The sequence below is a fragment of the Vicugna pacos genome, chromosome 7 (genome assembly GCF_048564905.1).
Source record: "Vicugna pacos chromosome 7, VicPac4, whole genome shotgun sequence".
Lineage (NCBI taxonomy): Eukaryota > Metazoa > Chordata > Mammalia > Artiodactyla > Camelidae > Vicugna > Vicugna pacos.
In genome coordinates, this window is record NC_132993.1 from 19,025,677 (window position 1) to 19,052,599 (window position 26,923).

At 33.4% G+C, this 26,923-nt stretch overlaps 1 protein-coding gene across 13 annotated transcripts in view; it reads right to left on the reverse strand.

The window, feature by feature from the left end:
- Nucleotides 1–26,923, reverse strand: part of MKLN1 (muskelin 1) — a 169,654-nt gene that overhangs the window by 48,129 nt on the left and 94,602 nt on the right. For all 13 annotated transcript variants that reach the window (XR_012074266.1, XR_012074267.1, XR_012074264.1 and 10 more), the window contains 4 exons: nucleotides 23,284–23,396; nucleotides 14,406–14,618; nucleotides 7,761–7,982; nucleotides 4,839–4,968 (listed from right to left, as the gene is read on the reverse strand). Coding sequence is in view for 9 of the 13 variants with exons in the window: in XM_072964451.1 (XP_072820552.1) it covers nucleotides 4,839–4,968; nucleotides 7,761–7,982; nucleotides 14,406–14,618; nucleotides 23,284–23,396 (678 nt within the window). In the remaining 4 variants the exon portion in view is untranslated. The remainder of the gene's footprint in view (nucleotides 1–4,838; nucleotides 4,969–7,760; nucleotides 7,983–14,405; nucleotides 14,619–23,283; nucleotides 23,397–26,923) is intronic.

Sequence of the window (26,923 nt, forward strand, 5' to 3'; positions counted from 1 at the left end):
CAACAAATTATCAATGAACTTATTTGTGCTGTGGGATAATTCACCATAAATCAATTAAAAATTAAAGAACCCATAGCAAAATTACTGATTCTAACTTTATAAAAGTTGATTATAGCAGTGATTAAGGAATGAATTCAGTTGTCTTTTCTACTAATACCTCTAGTCCTTGGTTATAAAACCATAATGATAAAAAAAACCCCACAATTTAATGTAAGTTAAAAAACAGCAGAATATAAAATTATGCTAAATTTTAGAAAATAAATAATTTTAAAAAGATTAGAAGGAAATATATCAAAATGTTAATAGATTATATTTGGATGGTTTGATATATATTCTTTTTTGCATGTTTCTATATTTTCCAAATTCTCTACAATGAGCATATTACTACTACCATAATCAAAACAAAACTGAACAAAAAGAACAATTATTATACTTTGCTGGTTCTAAAGCTAGTCACAATCATGAATGAAACATTATACTGACCAATTTTACAAATTACTAAATCATAATAACTCATTTTTTAAAACTTTCAAGTGATAGTCATTAAAGTTATTACTATCATGAATTTTTTGCTAAATCTTTACCACTATCACTCTGCCACTTTTTCCTTTTAATCTTGGGAAGTAGTACGGTGGGAAAAAATGCCTTCTTTGCACTAAAACTTCTAAATTTCAGCTCTGTCATTATCTAGTTGTGTATTACTGAATATAATACTTCACTGAGTTCAATTTTTCTAGGTAATAATACCACCAACCAGAGCTATTTATAAAGCTCCATGCTTAGTGACTGGCATATAGTAGGGTCCAAAAAAAGAGTAGCTACTATAATCCAACTGAGTGTCACCTACTAGCCAGATTATAAACACGTTGAGAGACCATGATCATCTGGTTCCACTGTATCCCTAGTCTAGCACTGAGCCAGCATGTAGTAGTTCTCAACACATACTTGTCAAACCAATTACTATCTTCACTAACTTTTCCAGGCAGAGCTGTGTTAGGATTGTAGGGAATTATTACTGCCCTCTTCCTAGTTATTTTAATGGGAAATTAGACTAAATCTTAAAAGCTAGAGGAAGCCACAGATTAAATCATATGGCAGTAGAAAATAAATGAGTAAACAAATAAGACAGACAACTTTAGATAGGATAAGTAATGTTATTAGTCATTTCTTATGATATTCCCTTCCATAATTTTACATAATGTGCTTAAGCTGCTACTTCTTGCTATAGTAGATGAAGAATTTTACTACACTGACACTATCCTTCCACTAAATTTTAACCCAGTTTTTAGTTAAATTGATTGTAGTTTTTATATTATGATTAGGGAAATACTGCTTACTGTAGAGCCAAGAAAAATACTATGATGATGTCTCCTTTCCTAAAAAAATTTTTTTCCTATTATGTTCCTATCCTTAATCTTTTACAACAGACATTATTTACTAACCAACATTTTTATTCCAAATGTTCAAATATAACTATTGCAGGATCCTCTTTTTCTCAGCATGTTTTCTTTCTAACTACTTTTACTCCCTTTTGTCAGCATATATGATGTACTAATTTCCTAAAATACAGTGCTTAAAAGATCTATCATTTTTTAAATCTTCTGTGGCACATACTGTTGAATGCATGATCCAACAGCCATTTCCAAGCCACTTCCCCTGTGTACTAGATAAACGCTGGAAAAGCTAAATGCTTGCTTTCTCAGACTCTCTCGAAGCCAGATTTCATAGTCCTACTCAATGAAATGTAAGTAGGGAGCTTTCTGGGCACATTGTATTCTCCTTTTTTTCCTATCTGGAATGAAGGTATAGAGTTTCAGATGTTCCAGCCAACTTGCCACCATGAGGCTACAACCAGTTAAAAATAGAAAAACAAAAATTAAAAAGAACCTGAGGGCCTTCATGATATTTGAGTTACTACATCAGTCCCAGATTATCTACATCTGGATTTCTCGTGCTGTGAGAGAAAGTTTCCCTATTTGTTTAAGTCATTCTTCTCTGGGTTTTCTATTACTTGCAGACAAACACATACCATTGATAAACACAATACATTCTGAAAATAGAATTCTTTCCCTCTTGTTTCCTTGATGTTTTGGTTAGGAATAAATTTCAGGTTGATGATAATTTTCCCTCAGAATTTTTAAGACCTTGTTTCCCTTTATAGTTTTCAAAGATGCTGAGAATTTCTGTATCATTCTAAGATCTGTCACTTTGAATGTGACCTCATTTTACACTGGCAATTTTAAAAAATATTCCTTTTATGCCTGATATGTGAAATTCCACAACGAACAATGATGTGCCTTCAGATTGAGAAGGTTTTTGTTTTTTTCTAAATTCAATGTATGGATTACCAAAGAGAGTCATTTATAAGGTGAAGACCAATACTTCTCAGTTTGGGACTTTTCTGTTAATTCTTTGTTTTATAATCTAATGTTCTCCGTTTTCCTTGTTCTCTATAGCTGAAGAAACTCTTATTGGTTCAGCATTGGATCTCCTGAGCTGATTTTCTAAGATCCTTATTTTCTCCACTTTCCCATCTCTCTTTGTCTACTTTTCAGGAGGTGTCTTATAACTCTTCTACTTTTTATTCTAACAAAATTTATTTTCCAAAAACCTTCTTAGTCTCTTATCTCTTACTACACCCTATTATTGTTTTATGTATGCAGTATTCTTTTCTATAACAAAAGTGATCTTGATCATTATTTTCATTTACTTGCATTCAGTGCACTAATCCAGATTTCTGTCTTCAAGTTTGTTTTTTTTTTTTTTTTTTTTGTCTCTCTCTTTCACTGTGAAGGTCCTAATACAGAAGAACTGACAGTTCATTAAGAGTGAAGAAATAAAATTTAATTTAAAACCCTATGTGTACAGTGGGTACCACTGTTGGGGGACTGGGCCATGAAAGTAGCCACTGTACTGGGGACTAGGCAGTAAGATTAGACATTTTACTTTTGTGGGGGATATTCCCAAACAACAGTATCTGGAAATCTTTTCTCTGGGGCCACACATTTCCACCAGAGAATGTGATTCTAACCTTTTGCCAGGAGACATATGCCTAATGTCATGGGAGCAGGGAAATGGTTAGAAGTTCCACTATTCAGTATATAGACTTAATTCTCCTGTTTTCTACCCTGTTCCCTCTGCCTCTACAGAGCCTCTATTATTTCACTTCCCCCAGAAAATAAAGCTCTGGCCTCTGCCTAGTAGGAAGTATGAGAGAAGGATCCTGAGGGTCAAACTACTTTACATGTACTTTTTTATTGTGGTGTTATCTTTTGTTTAAAAAGAAAAAACCTCCTAAATATAAACAACAATTAAAAACCATATATATGATCATTCAAAAGTCCACAAATGACAAATGCTGGAGAGGCTGTGGAGAAAAGGGAACCCTCCTACACTGCTGGTGGGAATGCAGTTTGGTGCAGCCACTGTGGAAAACAGGATGGAGATTCCTCAAAAGACTAGAAATAGACTTACCATATGACCCAGGAATCCCGCTCCTGGGCATATATCCAGAAGGAACCCTACTTCAGGATGACACCTGCACCCCAATGTTCATAGCAGCACTATTTACAATAGCCAAGGCATGGAAACAGCCTAAATGTCCAACAACAGATGACTGGATAAAGAAGATGTGGTATATTTATACAATGGAATACTACTCAGCCATAAAAACCGACAACATAATGCCATTTGTAGCAACATGGGTGTTCCTGAGAATGTCATTCTAAGTGAAGTAAGCCAGAAAGAGAAAGAAAAATACCATATGAGATCGCTCATATGTGGAATCTTATAAAAAAGAACATAAATACAAAACAGAAACAGACTTATAGACATAGAATACAAACTTGTGGTTGCCAAAGGGGGGAGGTGGTGGGAAGGGATAGACTGGGAATTCAAAATTTGTAGATATTGACAGGTATACATAGAATAGATAAACAAGATTATACTGTATAGCACAGGGAAATATATACAAGATCTTGCGGTAGCTCACAGAGAAAAAAAATGTCACAATGAATATACGTATGTTCATGTATAACTGAAAAATTGTGCTCTACACTGGAATTTGACACAAAATTATAAAATGACTATAACTCAATAAAAAATGTTTTAAAGAACATACATATGTGTATGCATACTTTTTTTTTTTTTTTACATTATAGCTAAAAGGAAAAGCAAGCTGATCTGATTTCTGACTTTACTGCTCAAATTAGGTATTTTAAAACACTGGGCCTTAAAACAAATACCATTCTTCTGTGTATACTAATCACAGGCAAAGAGACTACTATATAGAGTAACTATGTAAATTATCACCCAAAATAAGACATTTTTGAGAGTGAGTGGGGCACTATTAATAATTATGGCAAGGCAATATGCATAAGCTGGGATTATCTCAGACAAACTAGTCACCATGTCATCAGGAGAATAACTTCTTGGATGCTGAGCTTGTAAACTCAAAGACATACTCTACTACACATGCCTAATATATATAAGTCACTATAGTGAAAACAGAAAGTGGAAAGGATCAGCAAATACAAGGTAATATAGTTTTTAAGATACTCATTTATACAACCACCGCTAACAAACACACATATAAATAATTCCTTCAGAAATTCACATACTATTTTTCTCCTCAAAGAAATAATAATAATTCATATAGTATCTTTAAATAGATAGAACTCAAAAATTTAGCTGGTAGAGTTTTCTCTCTCTTACTCAGAATTACTTCAATTAAACAAATGGGAAAAGGAAGTAGAACGGTTAGAAAGAAAAGAAAATGGACTATAGTCTTCTACCTAAAGTAAGTAAGACATGTTAGAAGAATCACTAAATGCCTTTACCCATTCCAGAGTCTTTCTTGGTACCATCTGATATTATGTCTACATGATCAGAGTCCACATCATAACTAAAGAAATCATTCAAATAGGTCTTCGATCGCTGACCACCAAACACGTATAAGCAACGATTTTTCTGAAAAACAAGATAAAAAGGGCAAGGAAGAAAAAAAGTAGTCATTTCCATGAATAATTCAGAATGATCATTTTAAAACTTGAATTTCAACAAAAGCAATTTTATGAGAGATTTCATGCAGTGGAGTACTACACTGGTGTAACGAGGAATGAGGAACCTCTCTACATACTACAAGAGGTAATCGCAAGGATATCCTATTAAAACAGAAAAAAGCAAGGCACAGAATAATTGTTGCCTTTATGTAAGAAAGGAGAAAAAGAAAGGTGTGTTGTGTTTGTTTCTTTCTTTAAAAAGAAGCAAAGGAAATTAGTAAAAGACAGTTACCTACACAGGAAGGAACAGAGCAGGAAGCCAGAGATAAAAACAAGATCTCTCTGAATGTATACTCACGGTTCTGCCTTTAGATCTATGTGTATGTTTTTATTTAATTAGAAAACAAAATTAACTCAAAAGAAAAAAAAATCTCTGAAATTTGAAAAAAAAGTAAAACAAATAAACCTATCTGTATACCAAGACATGAGCACACAGAGAGACATGATCGCACAGTGAGGTGGTATTTTTATTGATTTTAATTCTTGTTTTTTGTCTACCCATCCCTAGCAGGCTATATCCTAAACAAAAAAATAATCAGAAAGCAATCTTAGACAGCATTCAGTGATTTTTTTTTTTGGTTTGTTTTTGCTATTCTGAAACTATTACAGAAAGTCAGAGCAAGTAGTATCATATTGTCATTAGGAAGCAGGATTTTAATCTTAAAAGATACATGAAAACAAAATCAAAGGTATTAAATTTCAGGGGATAAAAAAGAAAAATGATAGCACTGAGATTAAAGACATCAAATAATATAAAACAGATAAACAAGTTTATACTGTATAGCACAGGGAACTATATTCAACGTCGTGTGGTAACTTATGGTGGAAAAGAATATAAAAATGAATCTATGTATACTCATGTATGACTGAAGCATTGTGCTGTACACCAGAAATTGACACAACACTGTAAACTGACTATACTTCAATAAAAAAAAACATATACTTAAAAAAATCAAATATATAAAAATCCATGAGTTCATAGTAATACTTAAAAAAAAAAAATAACTGGTAAACTTTGGAGCCTAAACCTATTAGTATGAAAAGGTGATAGAGGAAAAGAATCAAACATTTGTATTACTATCCAGTATGCTTTACATATTAGGATAGCTAATTAGTTAACAAATTAATTAGTTATAGTCCCTACTGAAATCTAAGCTATGACTCTCAGAGGCTGTTAAAGCCATTAGGTTAAAAGTTGACAGGAAAGTTTATAATTGATCAGTCAGGCTGATAACACTTAAACCCACTGGAACAATTTTAACATGACAACCATATGTTAAATGCCTCTTCCTTTTTGCAGTCAGAACATCTGTAAAGTATTCTTACATCTCCTCTTTGGCCCTCCCAAAAAAGGAGAGTAAATCTAAAATCAAGCCTCTGGATGTAAGTATCAGCTCACAGGAAATATAGAGCACAGAGGATCATGTTAAATGACACTACGAGTATAAAATCAGCCGAACTGAGAATAAAGGAAATCCTAGAGCACACATGATTAACTGTCTTTAACAAATAAGTGCTACAGGGAACTACAGTCAATATCTTGTAATAACCTTTAATGGAAAAGAATATGAAAACGAATATATGTATATGCATGACTGGGACATTATATAGTACACCTGAAACTGATGTATTGTAACTGATTGTACTTCAATTTAAAAAAAAAAAAACCAAAACAAATCAGTGCTATACAGAGATCAAAAAATAGGAGAGGGGAGTACTGTTATGGATTAAAAGAAATTTAAGAGTAGTAACAACCAAATGCAATACACAGACCTTTTCTAGATTCTGGCTTGTATAAACCAACTATAAAAAGATATTTTTCAGTATTTCAAGAGACAAATGAATGCAGCATAAAATAAATTGCTTTATTTTGGGTATCATAATGGTACTGTAATTATGTTTTTAAAAAGTCCTTACCTTTTAGTGATACACTATGGTATTTACAAGTGTAATGATATAATGTCTGGAATTTGCTTCAAAATACCCCAACACAATAAAATTAAAGAATAAACTTAAAAATCAAAGAAACATTAAAAAAAGAAATAAGATATAAATTGGTTAGAGACATGAAAAACGAATAGTGGAATAATCGTAACTGTTGAAACTGATAAATATGTATGTAGGAACTTATTATACTTTTCTTTCTACTTTGGTATATGTTAAAAATATTCCACAATAGATTTTTAAAGTTATGTTCACAGCAAGAAGCCCAAGTTTTCACTAAAACATTTGAGAAGGTTAAAGAAATATCTGTATGTTGGTTTTTGCTGATAAATTTTAATTCTCGTTCTATAAAGTCAATTCTTAATTCTCTGCACTTAATGGAGAATACTAGAGGGGAAAATAAAAACAGGTAAGAAAACTGATCTTACAGGTACTAAGAGAAAACAGTAAGTAGAAAGGTATAAAAAAGAGAAATAGCTACAATATCTATATAAACAGTGAAGTTAGTCATGAAAGTGCCTAGATTAGTATTAAGGTGATAACTACTTAAAAATTACTAGGTTGATAGGAAGAATCTTATAATTAGCAAACAGTTCACTGCTAAAGGTAGTTTTTACTGTTGTCTATCATTGCCAACACTAATCATTAATCTCTAACAAAAAATTCTGATCTTACTGAAGAATTGGATTTCACCACTTTTTTTCCTAGTGAGAGATCCATGACAAAATAACATAATTCAATGTACAATATTCTTACTGAGTGGAATAGCATGCAGTGTCCTATCCGAGACTGGATGTCCTCAGGCCCAGCATTACAGGAGTCTTCTCGAAGAAGTTTCCAGGTTTGGCACTGACAGTTGAAAGCAAATAACCCACTGAATTGTGGTTCACTGGCTCTGCTGTCATCTACGCTGCCATTACAGGTTAAAATTCTACCACCAAAGGTGTAGATCATATGTTTTTCGGAGTCCATACACATCTATTAGAACAAGGCAACAGATTGAATAATTTTAGATTGTTCCTATCATATGTGCTAAAATGAAACCAGTATGTGCATTTTTAGAATCTCAAAAAAACTGACCATTTGTCTTAATAACACTAAATACCACCCCTTATTATGCACTCATATGTAGTTATTAAAATACTGTTCACCACCTGTCAGAGATTCAGGATAGATTTCTAAGGTTTCCATTTTTCCTAGTGAGAATAAAATACGTTAGGTTAAGGAGCTTTATGCTTTGTTTAAGCTGCATAACTCTAACCAAATCAACCAATAATACATTAGGTGCTGATTTATACCTTAGAGCGAATACTGATCATACTCTGAGTAAACAGTAATCATACCCTCCTTATGAAAAAAAAATTCTCTTCTTTCCATTCTAGGCAAGCATCCTATTCATCTTGCTACCATCTGATAGGAGAGCAATATGTGAAGAAGAGTGATGCAGCTAAATTCATCCCTTTGCATTTATTTCACAAAATTCTTCACATTATGCTGCTACCAAATAGTAAAACAAACACACATTTGCAACAGCCTCCAGGCTGACTTATGGAATGACGAATGTTGCCCCCTTTTAAAATGATACTATAAATTCAGTTTTCTTTGAGGTATGTTATGCAATTCAAGTTCAAAAGCCAACCTTGATTCTTCCATTCTTTCAACTCACGGAGATTATTTTCACAAAAATATCTGAGAAAACAGCCATTTTTCACAAGACAATAAATAAGAATCAAAATCTATTTCAAAGAAAATGTTAAGTCCACTTTGGTAATTAGATGTTGAAACAAATGTCATTTACATTTAAAGAATAAATCATGTACATAAAACATCTACTATTTTTTGCTAAAGCACAAATACTAGCCATTAAATGTTCCATTCTCTCCTCCCATCAAATTACTTCTTCTATTTATCTATCTTTTGTATTGTTTTTAATAAAAAACTATTTAAATTATTATAAAGCTTATTTTAAAATTAAATATTAAAAAGAAAGTATTCTAGCATCTCCTAATCTTTACCTACCACTAAAAAGTTCCACTCACTTGCCATGTCCCAGGTTTCTGGCAGAGTTCCAAAAATTAAGATGAAAATCTACAATTCCTTAAGGGTGAAATCTTAGGAAGTATGATTGAAAAACCGAGTGACAAAGTTTTCATATCCCTGGTACTTGAAACAAAAATGACTTTACTCTTTAATCTTACATGATTATATCATGAAAAGCAATCCATACATTGCTGAGGGACCAACACAATGTGAGTCTATTTACATTTTCATAAATTCACAGACTATTACTAACTTTGGCCAATCTCTGTTATCCACCCCTATGGTTCTACTTAATACGGCTACAAAGGGAGTTTCTCTTTCTGTTGGGGGATATTTAAGTTTAATTTTGATAAGGCTATCCTCATTTATCATCAGGGATGAGGTATAAACATCTTTATCTTGGTAGCTCTTCCCAGCATACCAGACCAAACCAATTCAAAAAAGAAGGAAGATACTGAAGTAGTTTGATGATTCTTCCCTCATCTTAGAACAAACAGGACACAAAACAAACAATTTTATTTCTTCACTTTGTTTCTTCCCTGGGTAAGATACGCAGTTTCAATAAGGACCAATTATCAAATGGCAAGTTTTAATCACTCTAGGAAACCTTATGCTGTTCATCAGTTTATGGTTTCCTTTTAATTTTTAATCTCTGAAAAATGCTTCTGGAAATCCAGTAACTTTGCTAGGCTTAGGCTGGGTTCAAAATAATTTTCCCCTCACAAAATTTGAAGATATGCCTATAAAGCCTTCTGAGCAGTGTTGCCCAACCCATCACCCTCCATCCTGCCAACTTCCAAAAATGCCTCATGCTACTCTGATCCCTGCTTACCTACAAAGGTAATTAGTTCTCTCTCTGTGGCTTTCGGGATTTTTCTCTTCTTCTTTGGTTCTGACATTTCATTAAGAAGTATCTAGGTAAGGATATTCTTTTCATTCATCCTGATCTGCACTTGGTATTTCTTTCATTCTGAAAACTATCTTCAGCTCTGGGAGTTTTCTTCATTTTCACCTGGAGTGGTTTTTTGTTTGTTTTTTGACCTCCATTCTCTTTCTAGAATTCCTATTAAGTAGATATCAGAACTTTAGGTATTTTCCTCTGTTTCTTAAATCTTCTCTCATAATTTCCAGTCACTAATTTAGCAACCATTTAAGTTGAGTGTTTTAGAGCCATTTAGAGCCACACTGCTTTTTAATCAATTTACTGAGATTTTTATTTTGCTATCAAATCTTTAATTTATAGCTTTTCTACATATTTCCTTTTCACAGATGCTGAACTGCTCTAAAAATATCACCTAAATTTATCTTAAAAACTTCTTCAGTTCACACTACTAGCTGTTTTCCTTCATTAATTCTTAATTCCTTGAGTTCAGTTATCTCATCTCATAACTATCTTCAAATATTTGGATTTTGGGGTTATTGTTTTAGCCTTCTTTGTATCTGAGAATCTCTATTCATCTGCCTCTTGCATATACGATAGTGTGCCTCACAGGGCTGGGTGGGGAGAGATGAGACAGGATGCGGTGAAGGGCTCTGTAGCAGCTCTCTAGCGTCCCTTGAGTATGGCTCTATCTTTCCAGCTACAATGTCCACACTCAACACTTGACCTGTGGACAATTATCACAGTTCCGTGCTACTCAGTCAAACTGGAAAGTGCCCTGCTATTCTGTCTCCAATTAATCATCTAATGTTTGCCCCAGCTATACACTTTGAGAATAAAGTTGTTGCTACCTTATAGGCTGTGGTTGGATCTGATTCTATCTGCTTTCTACCTTACAGGAATTCTCCCAAATATTTTAAGTTCCCTAAGGACATTAATGTATTCTCCTGTCCTTTCACAGGATGTGGGGCAGGAGGACAGTAAAAGTGTATGTTTAGCCTGCCAATATCCACGCTGTCCTGGGGAGAAAGTCATTGAGCTGAGATCTCTAATCCTGTGACTAAAGTTTCTCCTGCCATGTCCTGACTAGCTCGTATCCCATTTTCTAGTAATTTCCTAGTGTTTCTATTTGAAGGACAGTTTGGCTAGATATAAAATCCTTGGCTCACACTGTCTTTTCTTTGAATACCTTCTATATGTTACTCTACTATCTCTTGGCATTGAAGGCATTCGTACAAAAATCTGATATGAGTCCCATTTTACTTCTGGATCATTTTGTCTAGTTTCCCCCAAAATGGCCTCTTTATCTTTGAAATTCAATGTTACTATTATATATCTTAGAGTTCAATGCCTAGGTCAATTTTCCCTGAATATAGCATGCCATTTTGATATGTGGGCTAGTCTTTTTTCAGAAAAGTTTTCTTGAACTTTATTTATAAATATTTGTTCTGCTCCACTGTTTTGGTTTTCTTCTTTAATGTTGCCAGTGATGTGTATATTGCCCCTCTTTTGCCTTTCTTCTCTATCTATAATTTTCTGGCTAATCCTTGTATCTTTATTTCTGTTTTCTTCATCTGCTTTTCTTATGTCTATGCTATATGACCGTTATCTATTCTTCTTTATGCTCCTTGCAGCTTAGTCTTCATTTTTCAAAATGTTATTATATTTCTTTTCAATTTCTTTCCTGAGATTTACCAGGTCAAGTCTCACCTGTTCCTATTATTTGGCCATCTCATTTGCATTCTTTTTTTTTTTTTGGTGGGGGCAGGTGGGAGGAGGCAATTAGGTTTATTTATTTATTTAATGGAGGTACCTGAGAACTTGTGCATGCCAAGCATGCACTGTACCACTTGACCTATACCCTCCCTCTCATCTGCATTCTTGAATTTATACCTTGTAGTTTTTTTCAGCATTTCAAACTTCATTTAGTCATTTAATTCACGTTAGAATACTTCTTTCATCTGCTGTTGCATGAAGGAAGTTTTTGCTATTTTTTTCCTTTTATTGTTTTTATTTAGAGTACTTCTCTAAAGATTTGGTGTTTAGTGCTTCTTAGTTTTTCATATTTAAATGAGCTGAATTTCCCTGGACCAGATAACACAAGGTTCCTATAGAATGGTGACATTCGTACTCAAGGAGTCCCTCCTCTGTTGCCACTAAACTGAATGGCTTCTTCAAAATACAGTGCTTCTGTGAAGCCATGTCTTCTCTAATTATGAACTTTATCTGGTTTAGGAGGCTTCTATCTCAAGCTCTGAGCATCCCCTGTTCCTTCAAAGGGCATGCAAAAGGAACCACTGTCTCCATCCATCATAGTGTTTCCCTTAATTTTGGAAGATGGTGCTTTCTGACATCTACACCTATGGGCCCTGTGGGGCACTTTCCACATGTTATTTAACTTACTCCCCTCAGTGGTGCCCTGGGTTCAATTTCTGCTTTACTCATGACACTTCCCACTATGATGTATGTTTGCCAGGCTTTCTCTGCATTCCCAGTTCTCCCCCATTACACCGTTGTGTGCTTCAGTACAGGTTCTGGGTATTACAGATGCTTTTGGCTAAATTTATAAGGAATCAAGTGTTGTGGGTTATCTTTGGCTCTTGGTTTTGCTGAATATGTAACTTGTGTTTTTTAAATCTTTTTGTTTGGTTCTCATTGCTCCTGAAAAAAATCACACAAAGCAACAAAATGGAAAGCTTCAGAACTAAGCTGCTACTATGTTCTGAGGAAATCCAAAAGTCCCTGAATTTTAATTTTTTAAGTATGTTAAAATTCAAAATGGCAAAGTAACTTTTACATGCCTCTAGCTTTCTCATGTTCTTCTCAAATTTGAATGTTAACTATCAAATCTTAAAGTGTCACAAACAATTCCAAGTAATTTCTGGAGTAAGTTCCAACTTATATTTTTACTTGCAGTAAGTGGAATAAAAAATGGAGACTTAAACAGACTGTGTTAATTGTTCAAGGTCACAGAAGTAGTTGTTGGCTGAAATAGTACTGAAATTCTGGTTCCTTCACCCTTGTGTTCTGTTAATAACATCTAATGAATTGAACACCAAGCATTATTAAACAGAACCTAGGCTTCAAGGAACATTTTATCTTACCAAAGTCAAGAGAAACAAAGGCCACACACAAGAACAACTTATGTGCTGTATTCAGACTACCCCTAAGCTATTCTTTTTTCAATCTATAATAATAAAAACATAAACCTCTTTTGTAAAAGAAATTTGTAACCAGTTGGAAGCAAGAAAATAAACTGCTCCCCTAACAATGTTATCTGGTGATGTTCTGTTTTTAAAAGATCAGAACCAGTTTAACTGTTTTGGAGCTATTTTCCACATGAACAACACTGAGGATGTAAGCAGGGAAATGCAAAGCTTTGCAGAGCTCAGTTATGTAGAGCCAGCAAAAGTTCCAAATTCAATCTGCGGAGTACTTCAAAGCCTAATATTTTTGGTTTTCTACCCACTACTTACTTGATAGACATGTAACTCACTTCTCTTTTCCCTATCTCTCCTATAAAACCCACTTAATATAAAGATGGCAGGAGGTTATTCTTACAGTAAAGAATTAACAAAAATTGGTAAACAATAAAAAAAGACTTCGGTTTTAACACCTAGATATCAGGCACAAGCTGGATTCTGTCATAATTCTAGCACCACTTCCCATTTGTCAAGTACTACATAATGCTTTGTTCATCAATACAGTGTTACAGATTTTTAAAGCTTTTTTCTTCCCTATACTCCAAAAAAACTTTGGACATGGGTTGAGCCAAGCAAAACTGCCTATAAAATTCAAAGTGGTTACTATTTTGTTTGAGATACTGACCTATACTGATACAAAATAAGTATTCAAAGACAAATAACAATGATAATGACACCAATGGGATGATGATGACAGCTATATGCATATTACAATCGTTTACAAGACTACTAATATGTAGTCTCCTGGACTACAACATCATCATGTGATTTTTGTTGTACTTAAACTTCATCTAATATATGCCAAATTCTTATCTGTTTTATAGTGAGTTTGTGATTATATATAAAAGTAAATACATTTCACTTGTACTAGAAGAAAAGCTCTAGATTTCAAATTCTTGAACTCATTATAATTTTAAATCTTCCAGGAATGTAGAATAAAATTTTTTAAAAGGGCAAGTTGTTATTATGATTTATGAATATCATAAAACAAAATTTGTTTTCCCTAATATATATTGCTCCATCTACTCTCTGAAGTTTTTATAAATTAACAACTGTGTTCTGAGATCTTAGTATTTTATCCTGCACCAAACAAGAAAAAAAAAAACTTAAGAATAACCTTATACCTACTGAAAACAACAGTTGTTTTTATTATCTGTCACAGGTATTCACAGTGAAAATCACTAACAGACAACTCAGCATAACATGTAAAATAAACTCTAAGAGTAAGAGTCACTGAGCACTAATTAGTTCCACCATATAGTTATCTATGCACCAAACCTGATGATCAAACACCAATTTCGGTCCTCCATCAGCAGCAGTATCCTCACTGAGTAACATCCATGTGTTTGTGTCAATGTCATAACGATAGAAGTCACTTTTCAAAGATTTGCTGTTCCTCACAGAGGAATCCAAATAACGCCCCAATGTGTAGATTTGCCTCCGTTGAATGTCAATGCACATTTTATGACATGATCTAGCACTAGGACCATTCTGCGTAGAGCAAAAAAAAAAAAAAAAAAAAGAGAGAGAGAGAGAGAAAATGAAAAAAAAATTCAAAGAATAAATAACAGAAACTAAAATTAAGTGCCCTCTTTCGTTGACTTCCACAAAAAGGTTTGCTCAAAAACTTTTATCAAGTTTAATACTAGGCTTAAATCTCTAGTGGAAAATAAAATAAGCAGTAGGAGACACAAATGCTTTTATTCTACCAGGAAAGACGAGATGAACTATTCTGTACCTTATGACACTCTGTTTATAACAATATATGGATGCTACTGTATATTCCATTACATTTCAGTCATTTGTGCATAGAGCTTAATTCTTCCTTACATGTCAAGCTACTTAAAGACAGGTTTGGTCCTTCGAAATATTTTTGTATATCTCATCAGAATCTAGCATAAAATAGGCACTCCAAGAATATTTAAAATTTCATAATTGGAAGTAACCTTTAAAAATGTGTAGTTTAATGATCTCCTTTTTAAAATGAGATAATAAGCCCAGACAGGAGAGATATCCCCCTGAAAGCTAGTAAGCTAGTGACAGAAGCAGAGTGAGAGTCCAAGTCTTTCTGTCCTTCAGCCACCCTTTACATTATATAAAACTGACTCTCCAGACAGAATAACTCAGCTACATTAAACAAGTAGGAAACAAAATGAAAAACATTATACTATCAACAAAAATTAATTAGTTGAGATCATTTGTATCACAGGAGTGAATAAAAGGTATCACAGGAGTGAATAAAAGGTAAAAAAAAAATTGTAGTATAAGCCAAAAAAAGAGTTCATTAAAAAAAAGAAGAGGAATTTCAATTGGGTAGGACTGGATTGGTTAAAAGGGGGATAAAGAAAGAGAACTAATGTTTGTTAAATATCTCCTAAATTCTGTCTATATTATTACTATGTATGCATGTATATATTTCAATTACCCTTGGAACAATTCTATGAGGAAATGTTATCACCATTTCACAGAGTCTAAGTAATTCTATAGTCGCAAAACTAGGAAATAAGATAGAGAATAAGAATAAGAATAGAGAATAAGAGAAGTAAGCCCCAGTGTAATCAGGCCAAAAGCTATGCTCTTTCCACTATTCCAGATTGTTTTCTCCAGAAGGTAAGAGAAACAAAAGCAAAAATACACAAAATACAATGTGTGGGGCTATGACTGAGATGAATTCCTGCTGCAGAAACAACAGAGTTGAAATATAAGGCAGAAATAGGAAGCCTGTGAATGACTGACAGAGGAGAACTAGATGTAATCTTGCAAGCAATATAGAACTATTACAGGTTTCTAGAGTAGGATATCACATAAAAAAGTAGTATTACAGGAGGAGTAATCCAGCATTATTTAGATTAAATGAAGGAATAAAAATATTAGATAGGAAGACCAGTTTGACATTAGTGTTATTAATCCAGATATTAAGTTGCTTTGAATCTGTAATTTAGTATTCATACTATTATCTTAAAAATTATTTTAAAAGATTTTTGTGAAGGAAAATCTTTAGCAGACAGGGTAGAAATTTTATTTAAGAAAGTATTTACTCCATAATTAAATAATCTGAAAAATAAATATGGGGTAATATATATTAAATCTATGCCATATTTCCTAGAGTATGAAATCTGAAATTTTAATAGAATACCAGAACTTCTTGCTTCAGTTTAATTAGCACAAGTGCTATTAAAATGATGAGCAAATTATATCCTAACTAAGAATAAAAAAGGGATAAGAATAGAAAGCAAGAGAATAGAGCAGACAAAAGTAGAGAAAGTTAATAAAGCTGTTTTTTGAAAGCTTAATAGATTATAAACCACTAGGTAAGACTAATTTTTTCAAAAGGGAGAGAAAATACAAACTGCCAGTATCAGAAATGAAAGCAGTAGTATCATCACAAGCTTTCTAGATATTAAAAAGAAAACAAGGAACTACCATGAAAAACATAGATAAAATTTGACTACATAGATAAAGTGGACATATTTCCTGAAAAAATTAAAACTCATTAAAATTGACACAAGATGAAAGAGAAAATCTGAGGTCATTGTATCAATTGAAAACTTGGATTTATAATTTAAAACCTTCCCACGTAGAAAATGCCAGCTCCAGATATCTGAACTGGTAAATTTTATCAAATACTTACAGGAAAAATACTGTCAACTTTTTTCAGAAAACCGAGGAAGAAAAAGACCTCCATTTTTCATCTGTTTTGTAATCATTCCTAACTTACATACTTTATGAGGACAACATAGCAGTGAAGTGAAATAACAATATTACAGAGGGAGAGGAGAAACAATATATACATAGTTAGTATACCTCATCAACAGACACAAAACTCGTCTTTAAAATATCAAATAGAATATGGCAATATATAAAAAAAGCATATTTCATAACTAAAGAGAGTTTATCTCAGAAATGCAAGGCCCATTTTATATTTGAAAACCAATCAAGGTAATTCACCACATTAAAAGACCAAAGGGAAAAAACATGATCTTATCAACATATATAGAAAAAGCACTTGATAAAATTCAACAGATATTCATGAGGAAGAACTCACCAGACACTAGAAATAGAAATGAACTTCCTCAATCTGACAAACGATGTATAAAAATCCTAAATCTAATTTTTCACTTAATGGTGAAATCTGAAATGATTTCCTGCTAAGATCTGAAACAGAGTAAGTATATCTATTCTCACCTCTCCTATTTAACATTGTACTGGAAATTCAATGTCAGTGCAATAAGGCATTAAAAAATAAAATAAAAAGTTATGATAAAAAAAAGGTGGAAAGAAAGAAGTAAAACTGTCTCTATTCATAGATGACAGGACTGTTTAAAATATCTTAAGAAATCAACAAAGAACAGAACAGAAACTGTTAGAAATAATAAGCAGACAGAAAAGTGACGTGACACAAAGGCAATAATAAAGCACCAATTTACTTCAGTATATCAGCAACAAACAAATTGAAACTTAAAAAATTTTAAGTTTATAATAGTGTGGAAAAACAAAATACACTGGGATCCATTTAATGAAAACAAAAAAGACCTCTAACCTGCAAGCTCCATGTGCAGAGAGATAATGAATAAGACTGAAGTAAATGGAAATATAACACTGTTCATGGATTAGAAGACTCACTATCATTAAGACATCAATTCTCTCCAAGTTGATTTATAGATTCAACACCTTTCCAATCATAATTCCAACAGTTTCAGAAACTGACAACACGATTCTCAAATTTACATGAAGATGTAAAACACCTAGAAGAGTCAAAATAATTTTTAAACAGAAGAACAAAGAGGTGTGACATTACTTGACCTGAAGGAGTAACATACTGGAATATAAACAGACCAAAGGACAATGAAGCAGATTAGAGTGTGGAAAAAGAGACATATACTTATACGCTCAACTGATTTTTGACAAAGGTGCCAAAGCAATTCAACAGAGAAAGGAGATACAGAGCAACCGGAACTCTATACATTTCTGGAAGGAATACAAAATAGAACAACTACTTTGGGAGAAGTTTTAAAAATTTCTTCAGTGGATGCTAAAAGGGTGAAAGTTTGATGAGTAACAATATTTTCATAATCTCAAAATGTTTCCCTACAAATTACTTATTAATTATAGAGTGAGAAATCTGGTGAACACCTTTCTTAACCAACTGATCAAAGCTAACATCAGACAAACTGACATAATGTGCAATCCTAATATGATAAACTGAGAAGGATCCAATGTCCTCCACATGGCATTCTTGCTAAAAATGCTTAATCTATATATCCAATCCTAGGGAAACATCATAGAGACTCAGCTGAAGGATATTCTAGAAAATAACAGCCTTGCATTCTTCAAAAAATGTCAAGGTCAAGAAAGACAAGGAGAAGTCAAGGAACTGTTCCAGACTAAAGATGACTGAAGAAACATGATATTGAAGTGCAATGCATGAAAATGAATTGAGTCCTGGGTCAGGGATAGAGGTTAGGGGTAACAGTAAGACAACTATAAAGGACAGTACTGAGGCACAATTGGGATAACTGTCTATATGTGAATAGGGACTGTGGATTAAACTAAAGCAGCAGGTCTCAGTGCAGTCGGGTCTCTAAGACACTTCAGGGAATCCACAAAGTCAAACTATTTTCAAAACAATACTAAGATAAAAAAAATTTATCTTTTCACTCTTATTCTCTTATTCTCGTATGAGTATAAAAATGACTTTCGATATAACAATAGACTGAATGTAGAAGCAGATATGAATCCAGCTGCCTTCTATTAAGTCACAGTTAAAGAGATTTAGGAAATTATAAAACAATGCTACTTGATGGTAGCGACTTGATGGTTGCCTCAAGAAAAAGCACCTATGCAATTGTTTGAGTTGCAAGCTGACCGAGCTGCATTTTTGATGAAATACTATGTTTATTTGAAAGAAAACTAACAATCCAAATATGGTTATTCAGACATTTTCTAAAAAATAAATGAACTAAACAAGGAAACCACCTAAAGGTCCACTGACAGATGACTGGATGAAGACGTGTGATATGTGTGTGTGTGTGTGTATGTATGTATATATGTGTGTGTGTGTGTATACATATATATATATACATACATATATATATATATATATATATATATATAACTCAGCCGTAAAAAAGGATGAAATAATGCCATTTTCAGCAATATGGATGAACATAGAGATTATCATATTGAGTGAAATAAATCAGAGAGAGAAAGATAAGCATCATATAATATCACTTTATATGTGGAATCTAAAAAAATGATACAAATTCTGTTTGCCAACCAAAAACAGACTCCCAGACATAGAAGACAAACTATGGTTACTAAAGGGGAAATGGCAGGGAGGGATAAATTAGTAGGAGTTTGGATTAACAGACACACATTACTATATATAAAATAGATAAACAACATGGACCTACTGTATAGCACAGGGAACTATATTTAATTTCTTCTAATAACATTTAATGGATAAGACTCTGAAATGAAAAAATATATATGTATATGTATAACTGAATCACTTTGTTGTACACCTGAAACTAACTAATGTAAATTAACTATACTTCAATTAAAAAAAATGAAGTGTGTTATCCTGAAGGAAAACAACTGACAAAATTTTTTGCCAATAATACAGTGCACATTTTTAAACAAAAATTAGAGTTGTAGAAAACTTCTACCTGCCACTGTGATCTTGACACTTTTCCAATACTTAAAAGACTTTTCTAATGAGATTGACAGAGATATTAATAAATGTGGTTTTGGGGGATAGTACATAATAAAATATGTCAGCAATTGGAAGATGTACATAACTCAGATTTTTTCAAGGGATCAACACATGAGTTAAAAAAAAAAAGCATGGGTAAAAGATACATTCAAAGAGCAACACAGACCAGTGGATTTTAATTTAACAGAATACAAAACATAAGCTGATACGGCTTCAGAGTCTATAGTGCAATTACATTTAAGAAACAAAAACTTGTCAAGTTGGGGGATAAGATCAAAAAAGAACATGTATTATCTAAACTATCAAAATACTACTTTCCTTCCCAAGAATATCAATGTGAGGTCCAATTTTCTTCATATATTTCACACAAAACAACATGTTGCAAGAGATTAAATGCAAAAGCACATAAGAATCTAGCTGTCTTCTGTTAAGACACTGAAGAGATTTATAAAAATGCAAAATTAAAGAAAAATACAATTTGTTTTGAACCTATAAAAACGTATGTGCATGAATATTTAAAATAATTATTCTCTTTAAGAGCTGAGCCATTCTATTATCTTTCAATCTACTACATGTGCTATTAAATACATGTTTAATCTAAGTAAATTAATGTGAATTTTGCTTTTTTTTGTGATCAATATTTTTATAGATTATACTCCATTTAAAGTTATTACAAAAATAATGGTTATATTTTCCCATGCTGTATAATACATCCTTGTTGCTTATTTATTTTATACATAGTAATTTTGCCTTTTAATTGTATAGCATACTTTTAAAACATATGCACTGGGGTATCATCAAACAATAAAACTTGTACTTACTGGTACAGAAAACAAAATTAGATGTATGAAATTCTAACTGTTCAGTTTTGGAAGGAATGAGCATTTTGCTAGAGCCATGTATTCCCATTCACTTCAATGATGGATCAACAAAAGGTTTTTAGATATTTAAATGAAGAAAGTAATACTAAATTACAATAAATCTGAATTTCAGTACTGAATTACCACTTTACTTTATCTCTGTTGACTTCAAAATAATAAAAACAAAGTGTTCTCATCAAAATAACTTCTGTATTTTCCCAATACTAGTTTTAAATAATTATTAATTGCATTCTAGGTATTACTCACATGCAAATGGTAAAAAGGTAATACCCATGCCCAGCTTCAAAAGTAGAACAATAATATTCAGCTTTGAGGCCCCCTATAAACCATCCCCCTTTCCTGCCAAAGCAGCCACTCTCCTGAATTTTGTATTTATCATTCCTTTGCTTTTCTCCAGTATTAACTTTTCATTTAACTTACCTCACCTATTTACTCATTAAAGAGTAAGCATATGATTCATGCCTTAAGGAATTCAGTCTCCACAGGGAAACAGAAATGTAAACCAATCATTACAGTAATCCATTCAAGGAATATAAGAGGTTAAGTGGACACACCAAAGGAAGCTTCTAATTCTGCATAGGGAAGTCAAGAAAGGTTTCATAGAGGAAGTAAAATCTTAACCGAGTTTTAAAGAATAAGTAGGCATTTTCTAGGTAAAATCTGGATGCATGGGAGGAGGAGCCTGATTAATTCCATCAGGGAAAACACTATTCCAAAGAACACATATGAGAAAGTTGAATGATTCTAGCAACTGCATGTATGGCTAGCACATAAAGTCAAAAAAATGAGGCTAGAAAAATAGATGAGGACCAAATCATGATGAGAAATTTGAAGTTTTTACTCTAAGCAAAAGGAACTAAGGTAGATACATTATTTTATTACTGTTGTTGTTGTTATTATTTACACTTCCCTGTATCTATGCCTTTTGATAGTGCTGCCCATCACTCAATAGCTGCGGATTTGGTTACATGACTTCTTTTGGGAAAATGAGACAACAACAAATTTGATGGAGTGCTCATGTCTACTTTATCCCCCTTGTAGTCCAGCCCTGCATAAGAACAAGACTCAGCTAGCCAACAAGAAGGTGAAGGTGAGTGACCGACTATGTAGAACAGAGCCAAGTAGTCCCAGCTGAAGCTATCCTAGACTGGCTGACTTGTGAGTAAAATAAATGCTTATTTTTACATGCCACTAAAATTTTGTAGCTGCTTGTCATGTAATATGTAAAATGCAGTAGATAACTGAAACAGGGACTGAAGCTAACCATAGGGTTTAAGCAAAGGTGTCATGTGGCCAATTTTTTTTTTAAGACTACTAAGAATGGAACTAGATCTGGAGATCAACAATGGAGGCAAAAAAGTTTAAGAAAGAAACCATTAAGTTGGAATTAGTGCCAAAAGGAATAGAGAAGAAGAGACATCTGAAATGCAATATTGGATGCTAGAATCAGTGGAACTTTGGCACCAATTAGATAAATTCAATAAAGAAAAGAGAAGATTTTAGGATGAATGCTAGGCTTCTTGTAAAAATAATTAGATACAATCAACCGAGATTTAAAATAGTTCAAGAGAAATGTTAGGTATCTTTTTAAGATTTGTCTTTATTTCTGTTGAGGACAGAAATGGTCATTTCAGAAAACAGTACTTTAATACTGAAGGGCAAAGGCCATTTTTACAGGGATAATAAATAGAAATCAGAATTTAAAGATCTCTTTGAAAAGATAAAAGCTACCTAAATGATTAATCACTAGAACACACTGAATAAGTAAGAACCCAGTTTTCTAAGATTAAAGATAAAGCCCTAGATTTACTGTGAAATGGCCTTCCCAGATTAAAATCAGTGGTTTTGAATTAGGTCTTCTCCACCCTTTTTCATTTGTGGCTTCTACTATTTTGTTATAGTTTATTTCTCACCTTGTAATGTGAAACTCCTTAGATGGAGAAAACAATAAAAATTTCTATAAAGATTTGAAAAACTAATATATGAACATGTTCCTTCTATCAGTGTATAATTATGCACTTATTTAATTCAAAGTCATAAATCCAAGCCATCCTATTCACTATGGAAATCCTTTATGTATATATGCATCAGTAGATTTACACAAGAATATGTACATACAATTTCAGTTAAAAATAAAACACATATTTTGTGAAAACTGATTAATATAGTCAAATAGTGAGGGGCCAAAATAGTGAGATAATGAGGACACCAAAAGCACATTCTCCCAGAAAAATAAAAATAAGTGCTCAAAATAAGAGTAGAGTTTACAGGGACATGAGAAAAGACATAGTTACACAGTTATATTTTAACTAAAGTAGTTAAAAACTAAACTATATTAGACACCCATTCCTATTCATCTCTATAAAATAGATTTGTTCATGTATTAGTAGTTGATGAACCAGGTATAGAAGCTGGAATGCAAGAATACTTAACCTTGTTCACTACAAATTCTTCTATCACTGCTGACAGACATTATAAAAGAATATAAATCATCCAGAAAAAGAAATGTATGTCCACAGCCTTATCATAATACAGGTGGATGAAAAGTCTGAGAACTTGCCTCTTTCTCAGTGTCTCTAGAGATACACGTCCACTGGTTCTCCTTCACACTGTATGCCCAGAAGTCAGCAAGATCTTGTGTTCCATCCCAGCCACCAAACAAATAAACGGTCTCTATGAAAATTAGAAAAATGTGTAAAAAATAAACTTAAGGACAAAATTTAATAGATAAGCAGATTTAGCCAGTTGCTTGTAAGATCATTTAAGAAGGTATATCCATCTAAGTAAACTTAAAAATGAGATTTTCAAACTAGTAACATTCCAAGATAAATACTATTTCCTAAACATGAGCATATGGAAAGGCTGCTGCTGGAGAAACACTATTTTGAGAGATTTATAAAAATAAAGATAAGTAGGAGGCATCCCCTATGATTCTGATTCCATAGGTCTTCAGTGGGTAAAAAGAGTTAGTACTTTTTAAACTGTCCACAGGGAATCCTGATGTGCAGCCAATTTAGTAGCTTTTATGTTACATCACAAAAAGTTTACATTTGCAGTTTCTTATCAATGCAACCTCAGATTGTTAAAAAAAAGAAAAGGGAATCCCAGAGAAATATAGAGTGCAAAATAAAACATAAAGATGCCTAGCTATTTCTGAAAAAAAAAAAAAACTTTAACATTAAAACTGTTTTCTATTACAATACCAAAAACAATGGTTAAAACTAGCTGTGAGTTAAAGTCAGATATCTTAAGAATAAAATGATGCGTAGCCTTGGTATTCCCATGGAAACTGGGGAAAATTTTTCCTAACATATTGTGGTAGGTTTAACTCCTAAGAAATCAACCTTTAAGTCATTCTAGGTATGAAAGAATTTAGTTTCTTCTAACTCTTGGAATGTCTATTTTATCTATCGACTTTATCACCATGACAAAACTTACTTTTTGCTCAGTAAGTAGTAAAAATCTTTATATATAACACTGGGTATCATCCACCTATCTTTATAGAACAGCACAGCCTTTCCTTCCTTCAAATATTTTCCCCTTTTGTAAATATCTTATGTCTACTGGTTGCACAAGTCTACCATTTTTTTTTTTTTTGTTAAACAAGACATTACAGGAAAACTGTTAAGCCATCTACTCACTAACTGAAATACCCTTGGCTACATATGTGGAGACTGTCATCTAAGTTATATCCTACTACATAGGGTTAAAATTAAAAGTGCACCTGGAAATACTGTAACACAATTTAAGAGAATTCTTGCCATTCATAGAGCTGTCCTATATGAGATTTTTGTTACATTTTCATATAATTTCAAACTCTAAGTGAATTTTCTAAGTAAAAGAACCTAAGGGAAATCAAAATAATGCTTCTGGGTAAGAACAGACTGGGTAATCATGTATAGGTTACTTAACTTCCCTGGGTTTTAGTTTTTTCATTTACAAAACTCACAGTGTTGTGGTCAAGTTCTTCAGATACAAGTTACATAAAAACATTCTGAAGACTATCAAGCATGAACAGCATTTCTACTTTTAAAATATATACACACATACACAACTTTGCAGTTACTAAGTACCACAGATTCAGTAAAAACAGTATTACTGTATCTGTTTCCATGTCTAACTCAGCACCTAGGAAACTTTTGGCTCTGTACAAATAAGAAATAATGAAAATTATTTTAAACTATTAAAAACTGCCATATCTCAGATGTATAAAATAATCCATTATCATTAGTTAAGTAACATTCTGTTTCCCAAATGGCACATAGTAATTAATGCCCAGATACTTAGAATTTTATATGAAAAAAATTAAAGAATTTTCATCTGGCTTAAAAATTATCTGCAAAGGTTTCACCATAAAGGCAATTAACACTGTTAAATTCTGAAGCCTGGAGACGGAGTGGGTATATAACTAAAATAGCAACTGACCTTTTGTTTTACAGTGTTTCTGGGCACCCTCTGGATAAGGTTACCCTGGTTCATTAACTTTAATAACCCTTCCTCTTGGGCTCTGGGTTCTCAATGTTCTTTCTGAAAAGCAGGTCTCTTTGTACACATAAATTCTCATAGCAAAGAAAACCCACATTTCCACAACAGCCTCATTGATAGCTGAGCAAAATAAAATCTGGCACAGAGCAAGCATCCCAGTGGAATTAATCCAAGATGTCATTCTTATTCGTGAATGCTTTCTGGTCCCAGCTAAAGTTTGGTAGTAAAACTGAATGAATCAAGATGCAAACAGGACCTTTTACTATACCTGAATGAAATGCAAAAATTTTTAATTAAATCATCTAATTAAGTTAAATCATTCAGAGATAAAATATTATTTACAAACACCAGCAAAAATATTACTTAATGCATAAAGGATACTAAAAACTTTTAAAGATTATAGAAATAATCAGATAGAACTGCAGTGAGAAGAAAGCAGAAAAAAGAAAATGCTATTATTTACAACAGGGGAGCAGCTTGGTTTATGGGATGTCCATTCTCATGCTTATAGGTTATGTAACAATTCATGAACATCCCTGGGGCAGAACAATTGTCTTCAAGCATCACCCTTTTCTCCGTATCTTCCTTTTAAAGGAGTATAGCCTATAGAGGGTATCTATTTCTCCCATACTCACAGGACTGTTCAGTCAGTATTTTTTGAGTACTAATATAAATTGGCAGGCACTTTAGAGAATAAAAAGAAAGAAGACATAGTCCCTGTCCTCAAGGGGCATACAATCTAGCCAAAAAATATAAAAGTACCTAAATCACCATAATGCAGTACAGACTGAGTGCTTTAGGGAATGTAAAAAGCACCATGGGGACTCAAAAAAACGAAGAGAATATACCAGACTGAGGGGATTCAGGAAAGGCTTTATTGTGACAGTGGTACTGCACCTATGCATCAGAAGGTAGCTTTGTTGGCAGAATGAAGGACAGAGAAGAGGACTTTACAAGTAGAGTAAAAAGTGTAACAAAGGTACAGAGACAGAAAGACACACAAAGGGGTTTTAAAAGACACAGACTTAGATTTCCAGTCAAGATGGTGGAGTAGTAGGACCACGAGCTCGCCTTTTTTCACAACTACAAAAAAACCCACAACTGACTGCTAAATAACCACTGGGGAAAAGAAGGCTAGAACCTAGCAGAAAAGATCTTCTTCAACTGGAAACATAAAGAGGGAACCTCAGCAGGATGGTAGGAGGGGCATGCTCATGATATAATCGGGTCCCATACCCCCTGGGTGTGCAACCCACAAGCTGAGGAATAATTAAGCCACAGAGGCCCTCACGTAGGAGTGAGAGTTTCGAGTCCCACATCAGGCTCCCCAGCCCAGGGTTCCGCCATTGGAAGGAGGAGACCTCAGAACATCGGGTTTGGAGGCCAGGGGGTGCTTAACCCCAGGAGCCCCAGGGGAAATACAGACTTCACTCTCTTGGGAAGCTCGCACAGAATCTCGCGTGCACCAGGGCCAAGGACAGAGGCGGTGACTTTATAGGACCTGGGCCAGATCTACCTCCTGGTTTTGGAAGGTTTCCTGGGGAGGCAGGGTCAGCTGTGGCTCACCCTGGGAACATAAGAGCTGGTGGTGGACATCTACAGGAGCTGGGAGTGTTCATCTACATGAGCTTTCCTGGAGGCTGGCATCTAGCTTGGGTCATTAGCACTAAGACCTAGCACCACACAACAGCCTACAGGCTTAAGTGCTGGGAAGC